The sequence below is a fragment of the Orussus abietinus genome, unplaced genomic scaffold (assembly GCF_000612105.2).
Source record: "Orussus abietinus isolate OABI.00-Male unplaced genomic scaffold, Oabi_2.0 scaffold6, whole genome shotgun sequence".
Classification (NCBI taxonomy): Eukaryota; Metazoa; Arthropoda; class Insecta; order Hymenoptera; family Orussidae; genus Orussus; species Orussus abietinus.
The window spans coordinates 262,532-276,278 of record NW_019396002.1 but is presented as its reverse complement, the minus strand read 5'-3'; the positions used below and the strand labels follow the sequence as shown (position 1 = coordinate 276,278).

The 13,747-nt window shown below is 39.8% G+C and overlaps 1 protein-coding gene across 4 annotated transcripts in view; it reads right to left on the bottom strand.

The window, feature by feature from the left end:
• Nucleotides 1-1,723: 1,723 nt before the first annotated feature.
• Nucleotides 1,724-13,747, bottom strand: part of LOC105704479 (myocyte-specific enhancer factor 2) — a 30,353-nt gene continuing 18,329 nt past the window's right edge. For 2 of the 4 annotated variants that reach the window (XM_012433722.2, XM_012433718.2), the window contains exons 4-8: nucleotides 13,183-13,341; nucleotides 11,122-11,257; nucleotides 10,332-10,576; nucleotides 10,065-10,249; nucleotides 1,724-8,372 (exon numbers count right to left, since the gene is read on the bottom strand). In XM_012433722.2, coding sequence (XP_012289145.1) covers nucleotides 7,925-8,372; nucleotides 10,065-10,249; nucleotides 10,332-10,576; nucleotides 11,122-11,257; nucleotides 13,183-13,341 — 1,173 coding nt within the window. In that variant the 3' untranslated portion in view covers nucleotides 1,724-7,924. The remainder of the gene's footprint in view (nucleotides 8,373-10,064; nucleotides 10,250-10,331; nucleotides 10,577-11,121; nucleotides 11,258-13,182; nucleotides 13,342-13,747) is intronic. The other 2 variants (XM_023434256.1, XM_023434255.1) reach the window with 2 other exon arrangements.

Sequence of the window (13,747 nt, the reverse complement as noted above, 5' to 3'; positions counted from 1 at the left end):
GTGTAATTCGATTCTGACCACAAGAGAAGGGTGTACATAGATTGTGCTTCAGACCACACTTGTTGTACAAAGACATTTGACAAATGCATGAGACACATTCTCTCCTCTATGTGCCGAATAGCCGTTAATCGAATCTCAAATAATATAAGTAGTAAAGACAAGTTATTAAAACAACATAACACACACGAACTTACAATATCACATTACAGATATGTGCATGTTAAATTAATTTTCTTTTAATCGCAGGTGCTTCAGGTGCGAGTACATACATAAAACATATACTGGAGAACAAAAATTGATTGGAAATTTTCTTCCTAAATGAATTATTATTTTTTTTGCCCCTTACGACTTCCCGTGTAGGTGAAATTCCCCCTTTTAACTCTTTCACTGTCCTCTTAGATCCAGGGCTAAGAATAGGTAACCATGAACTTTTCGACATAAGTGGAAGCTAAACTATCCCTTGCTCCGCAAACAGCGAAAAATGGGTCGTAAAAATTGCAAACATTATCGACATATTCGTGATACGTAGATATTTTAAAAATAGGAACAACTTTGCTGTCCGAGTGGCTATTCTCCGAAAAAATACAGATTTGAACATCTTTACGATATTCCGTAGTCATCGTCGTTTAGACATTCAAGATTTAAAAGAAAACGTGTAACGCGTCCGTTCTTTTCACTATATTATACGGTCATGCATTGTATATTACGGAGTGTTACCCACGTTTATGGGCATGACGCACAATTAAAGCATGCGGTACAACGAGTGTGATCTGTTGAGACAAGGAGACAATGACGTAGACATGAAACGTAATTTCCAGCATTACTCTCTTACGTTACCGGAAAACAATTTACGATAAGAGTACCATATAAACACAACAGTTAGCGGGGACCGTGCGAGTTTGTATTACCATTGAACGTTCTTTATACCACGTTATTTTTTGGGGGATATATATGCTATGCCAGGCTGAATTGTCTGCTTTATTATCACAGTAAATTCAATAAGTTTCCGAGGACTCGGACTCGTTGCATTAGAAACTGAAAGCGCACAAGGACGAAGTTACGTCACTTGCAAAACCAATTATCGTGTACGCATCTCTGGAGATGTTAACACACGAAAGAAGTGAATATGTACATCTAGGCATGGCATTTTGCGCATGTGGAAGTAACTTATTAATGACAGATATTGCCCTTGGTATTCTGCATACTGGTTAAATGCATGTTCACTTTGGGTTCGCCCACGATTTGCGGAACCTTTTGTTTTTTCTTCTGGCTTAACCGAGAATGGGTTAACATCCCCGACATAATGTGATACGAGATAATGATAAAGTGAAGACAAACGATTAAATGGGATAATTTAGAAAAATATATGAATTATCACCTGTTAAACTTCGGCAGGGATTTAATTACATTTATGAATTCTTTTAGCCTCTTGCGCATCGACCATATGCCAATTCTCTTACGCTCAAATTGTGATAATTTATGTAATGACAATTTTTAACAGCGTGAGTTATTTAATACATTGTTTTATAAAAAATGACCGTAGGACGAGGATGCTAAAAAAAAGATTGTATACTCGAAAAGGTTTAACGTAAAAGAAAATTGTACCCATCAATGAAACGGAATGACATGTTTCTTAGAAGTCCATTTTTTGCGAATTTAAATCGAAAGCCTAAATTGAAGTTTGCAGGTGGTTGGATCGATTATCAAATGAAATACTACCAAATATAAAAACCAAGTAAAATGTATTCTATGGGCAACATCATAATAATTATATCATTATGCTGATACATTGAAATATAACCACAATGTGTAAGTGTTTACATGATTGTATGTATGCATGTGATGTACATAGAGCGTTATCAAATAACCATCATTAATCGCTAACTCTGATAATTATCTTACCGATCGATAATAGGCATTACGGTAGCATAGTCATATAGATCAGTAATAATAATATAACAATAATCGGGTATGTCGAGCACCAAAAATGAGATACGTACAAACAAAAGTCGCGATCCTATCTTTAAACATATGCAACTTTTTAAGACCGACATTGACCGTACCTCCGCAGTGTCGTGGATGGCATTGGATGTGCATAACCGGACAACGGATATATTTAACGAGGTTAAACATTATAGACTGCTCAATCCACCACCGTTCGTATGTTAACGCAAACCTGGTCTTCCGAAACTCCATTTTACCCCCGCATATTGTTAACGCAAAAGTACATTGCAAGGAGGGATATCACACGCGATATGTGACATACCCTCTGAGAACAATTAGCATTCATTTATTGACGTTTTCGCCTTCACTGGAGCGTTAAAAACAAAGTCCTGGTTAAAATAAAAATCTAAAGGGATATATCCGTAACCTCTTTTTTAAGAAAAGTGAATGCCAGGTTCTGAACAGAATCACAGCTCAAAGTATAGAGTCTTACGGGAATTCTCGTTTACGGAAAACGTGAGAGCCGACTGAACAGTCTAAACAATGGTCGGGATATGCTTTACCTCTTAGTTCGACATATGTGCCCATAATTATGAAAGTGGTCTAAGTCAAAATAAAAAAAAAAAAAAATGAGTTTATCAGTTATTTCACGCCATATTATTTCAAAGGAAATTAATTCAATGTAATTTCGAAACAAAAAATATATGACTTAGGCCACTTTCATATGGGCACATATTTCGGTTGTCTTACACTTACGTACAACATTGGCGAACGCGACGATCGTCATTATTACAAACGTAAACCGAGTCTTTGTCTTCGACGTCGCGACTACATCCTCGATGGACTCGGGATCGACGCCTCTCGAGTCGACTTTCGCCGAGATATAATGTATACATGACTCCTAATCGTTTGACTTGATTCGGCGAAAAAGTCGGGGCCGAAATATCCGAGTAAAGTCCCGGAAAAAGAAAGAAAAAAACAATCGAGACACGTCGGCCCACGCTGACATATATAACTAGTTAAAACGTAAACTTGGTATTTCTTTAATTAGTCTGTTACGATGGCACTATACGAGTTACTTTCCTTGTTTCTTTTAATTACCGACTAATTAAACGCACAACTATGGGTGACGTAGGTAGCTCCTAATGTGTACCATACATCGGGCGATGTGTGCGTACGTACGGCACATACACATGCTCGGCCTTACCGTGCATACACGCGCGCGGATGCGCGCGTACATATACGTGCGAGTCCTAGGTAAAATTTATACATTGTACAATGTAATCGCAATTGGGAACCAATTCTAACGCTAAAATACATAATTTCCGCGAATCGTTAAACAACCTTCTATAGACTTTATCGTACAAATAAATGATTGGATATTACGTTACATTAATATTTAATACGTGTTAATAATTCATCTTTTCCACGTGTGCATTTTAAAACCAACCGGTTGCATAGATTTAAATGTTAATTGCGAGCCGGGCCTTCGTCCCAGCCTCCGTCACTCCTTATCACTCGGTCGCTTATCGGCAGCCGAGACGAGGGTTTCGATCTTACCCCGGTAGTTTAAAAATGCACAGATATAACGGTAACGCTAAATGACGACATTACTATTAGTATATGCGAAAGGTGACGCTACTTCGCTTTACAGATATGTCCAGCACTTAAACCTGCGTTATTAAACTTAATACCTTAACTTTGCTCGTTTCTGGTGACAACGTTTCTCGCTGGTACGTACAACTTTTAATTAACTCGCTACGTCGTTACAGCGATCGGTACTTGTGCCGTGCAATTGAAATTCATTTGTTTACCCCTGTAGTCTACGAGCCGGGGCTACTTCGAGTATCTTGTGTATTTTCTTTATCATTTTTTTTTTTTTCGAACAAAGCACATGGTTATATACAAATATATATGTATAATATATATGTATATATTTATAGTGTTTCATTCTACAGACCGTTCGTCCGTATAAAAGAGTCCTAACGTAAAGCTGCTCTCTTAAAGGTGGTCCATTTCATTCACAGCGATCCAACAATTTCAATAGTCTCTGAGTTCGTTAACCGTGATAATTACCATTATGCTACGTATCAAATATTCATTAGGATATTAAAGAACACAGCCGTATGACCATTCTAGTGACAATTTATCAAGACAAGTTCACACGTGCTGAATCGGAAATGTCGTTACGTATAAAGGGACTTTAAAATGTCTTGATAAATCGATTTCCTTACTTACAAAGTGTACCGATTAGAAAAGCGCCGGTGACTGCCTGGACGTTCTATTATGGACATCTATTTATCGAGAGACGTATCGCGTAATTTGCATTCATCGTGTCGAGTTGTACGGTTAGAAAGATACCTCTATGTTATCACTGATGTTAGAGATAGATGAAATGAGGAAATAAAACGGGTACCGAGAGTAATTCCTAGGATCGAATAGGATGAGAATAAGTATGAAGTCTCGATTTTACTTTACGGAAGCGAAATAAATCTGCGTGGTTAATCCATTACACAAAGGATTCGTTGAACTAATTCCGGGGGCCAATTTGCGAAGTGGACTTAGGCAACACTTGGTAAGTATGTACCCGAACGTCATGAAAATTATTCCAAATAAAATGTCCACTGAGGAAGATTCCTTCAAGTTTCGGTTTCATCGATGGAGGGACGTTTACGACTCGTCACTTTTATTTAAATTTACCGTAAAATAATTCTTGTTCCATACGCTCGCGGGTACACCTATGAGTACTAAAATATTCAATGGGTATCTTCATGGACTTAGATGTTCAAAGAATATTCAAGTAATTGCACGCAAGTTCCGCCTTAGTAATCTAATGTTTAAAATAAGACGGGGTTTAAGTTTAATTTCGTCGACTGATTAATCAAAGAATATAAAGGTCATCGATCGTAACGAATAAAGAGCGGATACACGAATGGTTTTGGTGACATCTATCTTATGTACGGCTGACATAGTACTTACACGTAGTTGATATTAAAAATATACATTAATATGTGTGTACGTGCAGTGTATATACATTTAATGAATTACCTAATTTTTAGCTTTAATTATATATATATCACGCTACACTGCATTGCATGATAAAATATGTCCCCGCGTACGTTTTACGCGCATGAGTTCACTTTCAGTAGGCAATTAAAGCCTGTCATATCGTTAACTGAATCGTGCGGACGTTTTGTGATCATTATATCAATCATACCGATTCCAAAGTGAATTGTACTCCATTACACAAAGAATGTATTTGGATATCATTCTCTCGATTTGGTCAAATTGCACTATGAAAACGCAAATAAGGGCATGGATAATAAAGAATAAGGTAGAAGTTTGAGGAAAGTATTGACTGCTTACACTTGATAATCCATTTTTTTGACAAACGATTTCGCAAAGAGTTTAAAATTATCTCATAACATTACGCGTTCAAGTTTTGTCCTCTTGCCGAAAACGTACTCAATTTCATTTGAATAAACTTAAGCGAAGTGCTCGATTACGAGCCACGTACTTATGCTACGTCTGCACAGTAGATGTTCCAAATAAGTCGAACCTGTACAATTTCACTTCTTGTCAAGGTACACCAATATCAATTAAGTATAATCATTTTCGCGTTAATAGAAAATTTGTAATAACTATAGGAGGCATATGTATCCTTCGATAGATTTAAATTTCACTTCGTTATGAAAAATAACAATTTCTTTATACTTTTTCCTTTATCGATAAAAAAGTGTGTTGGCTAAAAGATTGCACTTCGTGATCGTCTTACAAATCTGTGATAAACTTTAATCACTATCCGCGTGGCCGTTTCAATAACTTTACTCCCGATGTACCGAGTGTTAGCGTAATCGCGTTCTAAGCGCAGCCACGCGTAGTAAAGAAATTTACTGACAAAATGTATTTCCCACCTAAATGTCCTTACTCTTTATAATAGTATGACAAGAGGGCCACGAATGGTGCCAGGCACTATTTATTCAAATACCTGTGTACTCCACTAAAATACATTAATCGTAATTCCTGAGAGCTATTTTCACCAGGATATGTAGTTAAACGTTAGCACAGTAAGGCATAGAGTCGAATTGAGTACGGTGATGCCAGGGGCAATGGCTACTGATAAGAACGAGGTATACACAAACTGCAGGTGCTTCGGCTCGTTATCCATGGCATACGTCGGTAAAGAATTATTCTAAGGCATTTACGATCATCCCATCGGTTCGGTTGTGTAACATTTACCAACGGCGAGAACTAACTGCTGACATTTAGTTTATAGGAATACTCAATGTAAGGCCCTCTAGAATTCAAAACTAGTTCCCTCGAGAAGTCGGACGTTCGACTACTTGAAGTAACACTTCTGACTCCTAGCATACAACTGTCGGAGCTAGTGATCCAAACGTTATTCGCTTTACTCTATGTAGGTGTTTGCCACATCGTGGGTACTTTTTCATCGGTACGAACGCTGCAACCAAAGTAAATCAAGATAGAGCATGCCTTGTTGTGTGATCGCGTCGCCATTGTTGTTGCAGGACATACATAGACTAAAGGCGTAACATACTTCAAGAGTGTATCGCTTTGCGGTATTCAACGACTTCTACAAAGACGTTTCCATATTTTAAGTATCTTCGAAGTCACAGACATATCGCAGTTCCTCGTAGACATCTCAAAATTCATATATAATCGGTTTCGAAAGTAGGTTGTATCGCAGAAAGCATTGACATATGTTCGCGAGAGAAGCTCTCGTTCTGTGCTTTTTAGGCTTTAAAAATTGCAAGGTTCTAACCTCTGTTCTTTTACACTTGTTTTTTTTTTCCCTTCTTTATCAAATGTGCAAAATACTTGTGGAAAATGTATGTTTATATATATACATGCATACATATATGCATATATGTACACATACATATGCGCGAGTGTATATATTTTTCTTTATTAATCAACACTATATAATATCTTCCTATCTACCTATCTAATAATATTTCATAATTCAATATATTAATTTCGAATCTTGTTCACATAGAATATCGTGTATATTTTAAGTATAGCAGTCGACTTTCGCATGCCAGCGGACATAGACCGTTAATGCAGCTCATTCGGATTTAATTGGTGCAGGTTAAAACTCATGATGGTCGGTAAGAAGGTACCAGGTAAATGTAAGTCACCTCGTCACTCGGGTTTAGGAAGAATTATCGGTCCGATTCTCGCCGTTTCTTTAACTCGGTTCGTAAAATGAGTTAAAAGAGAATCGGGTCAAGATTTCGAAAGCAATGACTTAGTACATTCGGTCCGCCGGTCGATACTCGATCGGCCGTGGGCGTCGGTTCGGTTAATAGTAATTTTTTTTCGTATGACTAGATCAATTGTATTTATACACCGATGCTTAATGCGTTTCAGATGAGATGTAGATTAACGGGTTATGCCGTGCAAGGACTGCTATACCGCGCACAACAACAACAAACTGTGACGATGGAGTCTGGTCTTTGCATACCTCGCGCTTTGTGCAGATCCCTTCGCAAGCTCTTTAGTCTACCGATACGCTTCTTGAGGCGCTACGATCGGTAATCGTTGCGTTCCACATTGCGGAGATCCCTTAGGAATCTCCAACGAAATGGCCACGTTAACGACACCATGCCGTACCACAAAACCATTACGAATTTATGACATATATACAAACAACACCTCTTATTATATACATGAAAATATATATCCATCGTATATATATATATATATATATATAAAGTTTCAACATTATGGCACCGCATTTTATTCTTCGGATAAACGTTCTCTGTGTCAGTTTCAAAATATAAACAGATTTTCCACTTGCCTGGCACGAGCCGTTCGCCCGGAGCCGTAGACTTTGGCGAAGTACGCGTACGTGTCTCGACGTCGTTAAAGTGGTTTTACAATGTACTCGGAGTCAAAAGCACTATATGCCGTTGTACGACGAGGTATTAAACGACCGGGTACGATCGTTTGGTCGATATTAAGTTGCCCATCCTTCTGTAATTCTAGAGCGCTTCATCAGTGGCCCGTTCTCGTAGTCGGAGCTACTTCCACCGTTACCGCCTGCCCCGCCGTGAGTCGTTCTGATATCTCCGACGGGTCCACCTCCCGGGGACGGCAGATTCGTCGGCGTTATGCTCCCCGAGTGGGAAGGTGGCGGGTTGCTGTTCGGCCTGCTAGATACTAGATTCAACGTTTGAGGACCGCCGTGAGTTACGTGATGTGGCGGTGCTCCGTTGCTGGACGAGGGGCCCACGTTGAGATTTGTATGGTGCAAGTTGTTTGAATTTCCTGGAGCCCCGTTGGATCCGCCTCCACCTCCGTGGGTGTCCCTCGGCGGGCTTATCGGTTCGCTCTTTATCTTCACAGGCAGAGGCGACGTAGACGGTGGAGGTGTACTGCTCGAGACGGCTAAATGTGGAAGACCACTGAAACCAAAGAAAACGTTAGGGGGATATGAAAGGCGCTAAAAAATTTAATCGACGTCGATTAAGTAAAATTTATCTATATACATTTTTTATCTTAGCCCAGACCAGAACCGAAATGGCGTCGAGCTTTCATGTTTAGATCAATATACAATTATTGAAGGCTCTGATATGATGTCCCATTACCGACATTTATATTTATGTTGAAGTCTTTTACGGTCTACGTTGAGAATTATACGAACTTAAGGGTTCCACATGTCACTTCGGTAAAGTAATGATAAAAAGATCTATGTAAAACTGCCGAAATCCCATGAATTCATGACTGCTTATATTTTAACCAATCAACGTCGCCATCTGTGACGTTTAGCTGCAACTAAATTTTTTTCTCTAAAAACACGCGTTAGCCGCAGGACAAACCAGCATTCTCTTGCAATCGTTGGTGAAAGTATTTACCACATTGTCCCATCTGATTCTGTAATATTCCATATTTACGGTACTATAAATTGTTCGGGCTAGGTTCTGAAACTCTTCATTATCGATTCTACGCCTCCAAGAAGCGTAAAACATTAAAAGCGTGCCCGGACCACACCATATTGGTTCTAGTCGATAAGTAAATAAATTTTGGATGAAAAATGAAATTTCATGAGTTTCATGACCTACTTCAGAGCCCCCATATTCCCGTGTTCAAATTTGAAACGAATCGGTACACCCAATTCGAGGAATACTTTCCCCAACAATTTGACTTCTCAGATATATATAGGCTGACTCTCATATACTTTCATATACTCTTTATTTCCCTTGCCGATATTACCGACTTTACGCCGAGGGTTCCCCCGGTAATTACTGTTAGCAACGAGTAGACATGCATCACCAATATGCGAAGAGAGTTTGACAATATTTACACGCATTTTTTTAGCGCGACCCGCTGTGACATCACGACGTCACTCAATGAATTGTTATCGTCACAATTGGATCAAGCGCCGCTTGACTCTCGTTTCATATCGTGAACTTTGTTTATACTTTGGTGTTCTCTCCGGGAGTTAAGATGGATCATTTGATGTCAAATATTTGGATATATTAGGTAGCATTAATCGGTGTTAGTCAGTTTTGCAAGTACGCCATGCGTTTCCCAGAACCAAATAATTATTTTCCCGCACGTAAAAGCCATCTTAATGTTGGATTTATACTTAACGTAACCAAGTATCAAACGAGTTACTTTCTCTTGAATCAACTGGCTCATTACGAAGCACTTTGTCGGGAAGGTAGAGAGAAGGGCGTGGGAGAAATGACATGAATGGCATTGCGTAATATATCACTAATTTCCGTAAATTGCAGAGTAACCGCCATAATGATATTTCACCCTTGGAAGCGTAATTTTAAACAGGAGTTATTTCCTTAAAGAACGAATGACTAAACGCGACTTAAAATGACGTTACAAAAAAAAAATCTCCTGTTCAGTAAATATAAAAAAAAATCAATCTAGAAAATTTCCAACATTAATCTCTTACTAAATTTTAATAAAAAATCAGTCGAATTCGATGATAGAACTTCAATCACTGATAGGCAACTGCAAATCATAGTTTACCTTAACGCGGGTGGGAGTTAAAAAACACAACCATTCAACTGTTACGTCTAGGAAAACAAAACTGGACACGTAGTTCTCGTTTATGCCGGTAATTATGAAGTATGATTTACCTGATGCTGGACATGGTGGCTGCCGAATACATTGATAAGTCATCAACGTACCTCTGGTGAGACCATGCGAGACTGCCAAGGTCTGAGGAATAATCCGTAGGACCAAAGCTAGAATACCCAGCTGGGACCGATGGTGTTTGTAACGCCACTACAGGTGTATTCAACGTTGTCTGCGAGTGCCCGCTCTGTAAAGCACCATATTCCACACGTTATAACCGAATATAAGTTTTTAAGCAATGAAAAGTACATTTTGACTACCAGGCTTACATCGTAGTTATCTTCTGAGAGTGGCTGTGTGAGAGGTGTTGGTATAACTACTCGTAAATTTGCTCGGTGAGGGTGAGGCGGTGGCGGCGGTTGAGGCGAATGTCTGGAAGGATTTCCACCTTTGTTTCCACCACCGCCACCTACTCCAAGGGCTGGGGATGGCCCAGGACTCGGTGATCCACCCAGCGGTGACGCCGACGGTGGATACCCGTTACTCATCTCCAACATCCCTCCAGGTGGGTACACTGCGTATCGAAAGAAATCACATGAGTGTCATTTCGTCGGAAACGTAAGAAATCTCTCGCTCGAAAATTTACGCGCGCGCAAATTTCAAATTTCGCGCAAACTCATTTCCAACATCCCTCCAGGGGGGTATGTTACGGTGAAACACCGAAATCTGGAGAATGCCGACTTTCACCGGTGAATGTCAACATTCACATAGTCGCTTAGTGTATGTCCGAAATATTTGCTAAATACCCTTATTTCTGACTTACACCGGTAAATGTTGACATTCACCGGTGTGTGATTGTCGACACACACTGGAGAGGGTCCGAATGTACAACAATGTAATGAAATATTCGATCTTTCACCGACGTATTTGGTATCTGTTGACCGGTGAAAGTCGACATTCTCCAATTTCGGTCATTCACTGTAACAGGTACACTGCGTATCGAAAGAAATCACATGTGTATCATTTCCTCGGAAATGTGAGAAATCTCTCGTTCGAAAATTTACATGCGCGCAAATTTCCTAGTTTCTCCTTTTTCCGCAGATTTTTCCTTTTCCTTACCTGAGTCTGTTTCAGAGGACGACGGTCGTGGAGAGATACTGGTGTGTGCCATTTGCGGACTAGATCCCAAAAGAGATTCCCCGTAGCTGTTTACTGGCACGGACACGGGCAGCGTGTAATTAGACTGTCCCATTCCCTGTACATATGAAACCGCAAACATTAACATCCATATATTCAAGTATGTACTTCGATGAGTTCTCCAATCGCAACCAAGGAATATATTTTAATTGGTATTTCAAACTTGAAATTTTAAGTCAAATAAGTCCTATTCCGCTGAATCGTATCACTGACACATTAATCCCTGGGAAAGCCTTTTGAAAATATATAATGAAATTCATTTGGAAAAATAAGAGATTAAATAAATGTCATCGGTACTTTACCGAATAACGTATCGGTGTGACGAATGCTTCTCGTTTTCCCAATTTCGACGTGCCGGGGGATAAAATCGATATCGCATAATTGCATGTATTGAGCCCGTCCGATTATTCGGATAGTCGAAGCTGTGGTACATTTATATGATAAGAGCGATAACGGTAACCGTTATCTAAACTGACGAGATATATAAAACAATTAACTGCTAATATATAGGCCATTTCTCGTGATAATAATTGAAATTTGTACTACTGTTAAATATTCTCCTGATATAACTTTAAACTATTAAGATAGACACGTTAAATTTGTACTTTCGAAGGACATTCTTTAAGTCAAAGGTACACTATATACTTAGAAACTTCCATTTGAACAAAACTAAGAAACGTAGTGTTCCAAACACACTACCCAATCTGCAAATCAAGAAAGTAATTCGACAAAAACCTACATAATTAACCGAACAAAAAATGACACAAACACATCCACAACTTTCCCTCTCTCTAACATTCCGCCACCCCGCAAAGAAAAATTACGGTGACCACTTACAGGTAAATTACCTTTCCCCGAGATTGAGTCAAAGGTTACCAAAGACTTGGGCGTTCAAACACACCCTTATCTAACTCATTTAACTTTCAAGATGTCGCGAATTCGAGGTGTTTAAACAGCTGAGAGGATCCCGGTTTCCCTGAGGTGTAAAACACTGCGCTTCCTCGAAATTTTCCACTTAGCCGAAGCATAAGGAAAAAACGTATAAAAAATAAAAGATACCAAGCCAATGCTCCTACCGATCGTAGTGCCCGTACGAATAATAATGCCTTATCATAAGTACCGATCGAAGTCTGCAGAAAGGCGAGTTATGACGGAGTTCCGTTGAGCGCGTCGTGGGTCACACAGAGAGCGACGCGTCAACGCGTCGTGGATGAAAATCCAATTAGAACTGTGTTGCACCGACGTTAAAGGGTTATCTGCAGTTGTTACTGCTTGAACGAAGGATTTTCCCGATTTTTACCAACATGACAGTGGTTTTACTGAAAAATCACTTTTTTCGACTTATAACATTTTCGTTCTTCCTTAATAAAACAAGTTTTTACAAGCCGACAGGTGAAATACTTTTTAAGATATCGTGATCACCACAAAAAAAGAAAAAAAAATCATTTTCAGAGAATTGCTGTACCTCGCCAATTTTTCATTATATCTTGACAAAAAGAAATTATATATTAAGTTCAATAATTGTACTGTGAAGTCACGCTTTGTTATCGATTAAAAATGTTACTTTAGTTATGAGTAGTATATAGTAGCACTTTAGTTATAAAAAAATTCTTGAATTTCGCCTATGACAATTACATATAACCCCTTAAGCGCAGTTCCGATTGAACGTTCATCTTCGACATTTATTGACGCGCCGCGTTCCGTGTGACACCCAACACGCTCCATGGCACTCCGACCTAAGTATACCTTCCACCACGATTCCGATTGGTTTTTTATCCTCCAGTGATGAGAAAAATCTGTCTCGCAGTCTTACAAACGATGCAAGACCAAGAACAAGACTCAAGTACGCAAGATCATGACGGTCTTGGTCTTGCACTCGTTGGTCCCTCCTCGACTTGTCGCGCTCAATGGAACCCCGGGCCCTCACGAAACCGAGTCGAAATTGGAAAGCAACCGCGAGAGTGGCCTAGCCGAGGTACACACCCTAGTGCCATTGTGCTGGTTCCTCTGCATCATCATCTGGAACTCCTCGTCGATCTTGGTGTACTTGGCCTCGGTGCGCGGGGTGAGATTGTACTCGTTCGCGTCGGGCTCCGGGCTCTCCGGGGACATGGCACCCTTATGCTCCTTCTTGTTGAGCGCCTGCAAGTGTCAGCAGACAGGTTCACGTGACCACACCGCCCGAGGGCACTCAACCTTCACATGCACGTTAATTTAACACCAACGCCCGCGGCTCTTATCGCTACTGTTAATCAGATATCCGCATTTCCCGGCGGTATTCCACCCTCTGCAGGACCAACTCCTGAGTGGATCGCGGCTAAAGTAATAAGTCCAGGTATTCGTCTGGGCCCCTCTAGGATCGGGTTCGTTTAAAAATACCACTTAATTTTCCCCTCGCGGTACGGAGCTAATTAAAGTATGTAAAAGTCTTTGCGAAAATAGAGACTACGTAGTTAGACTAATTGTTCATAGGAGACCTTGAAGTGAAAGATCGAGGCGGTAGAGTGTTGGTCAACTTTCCGAATGTAGGATAATGCGGTAGTTTTGT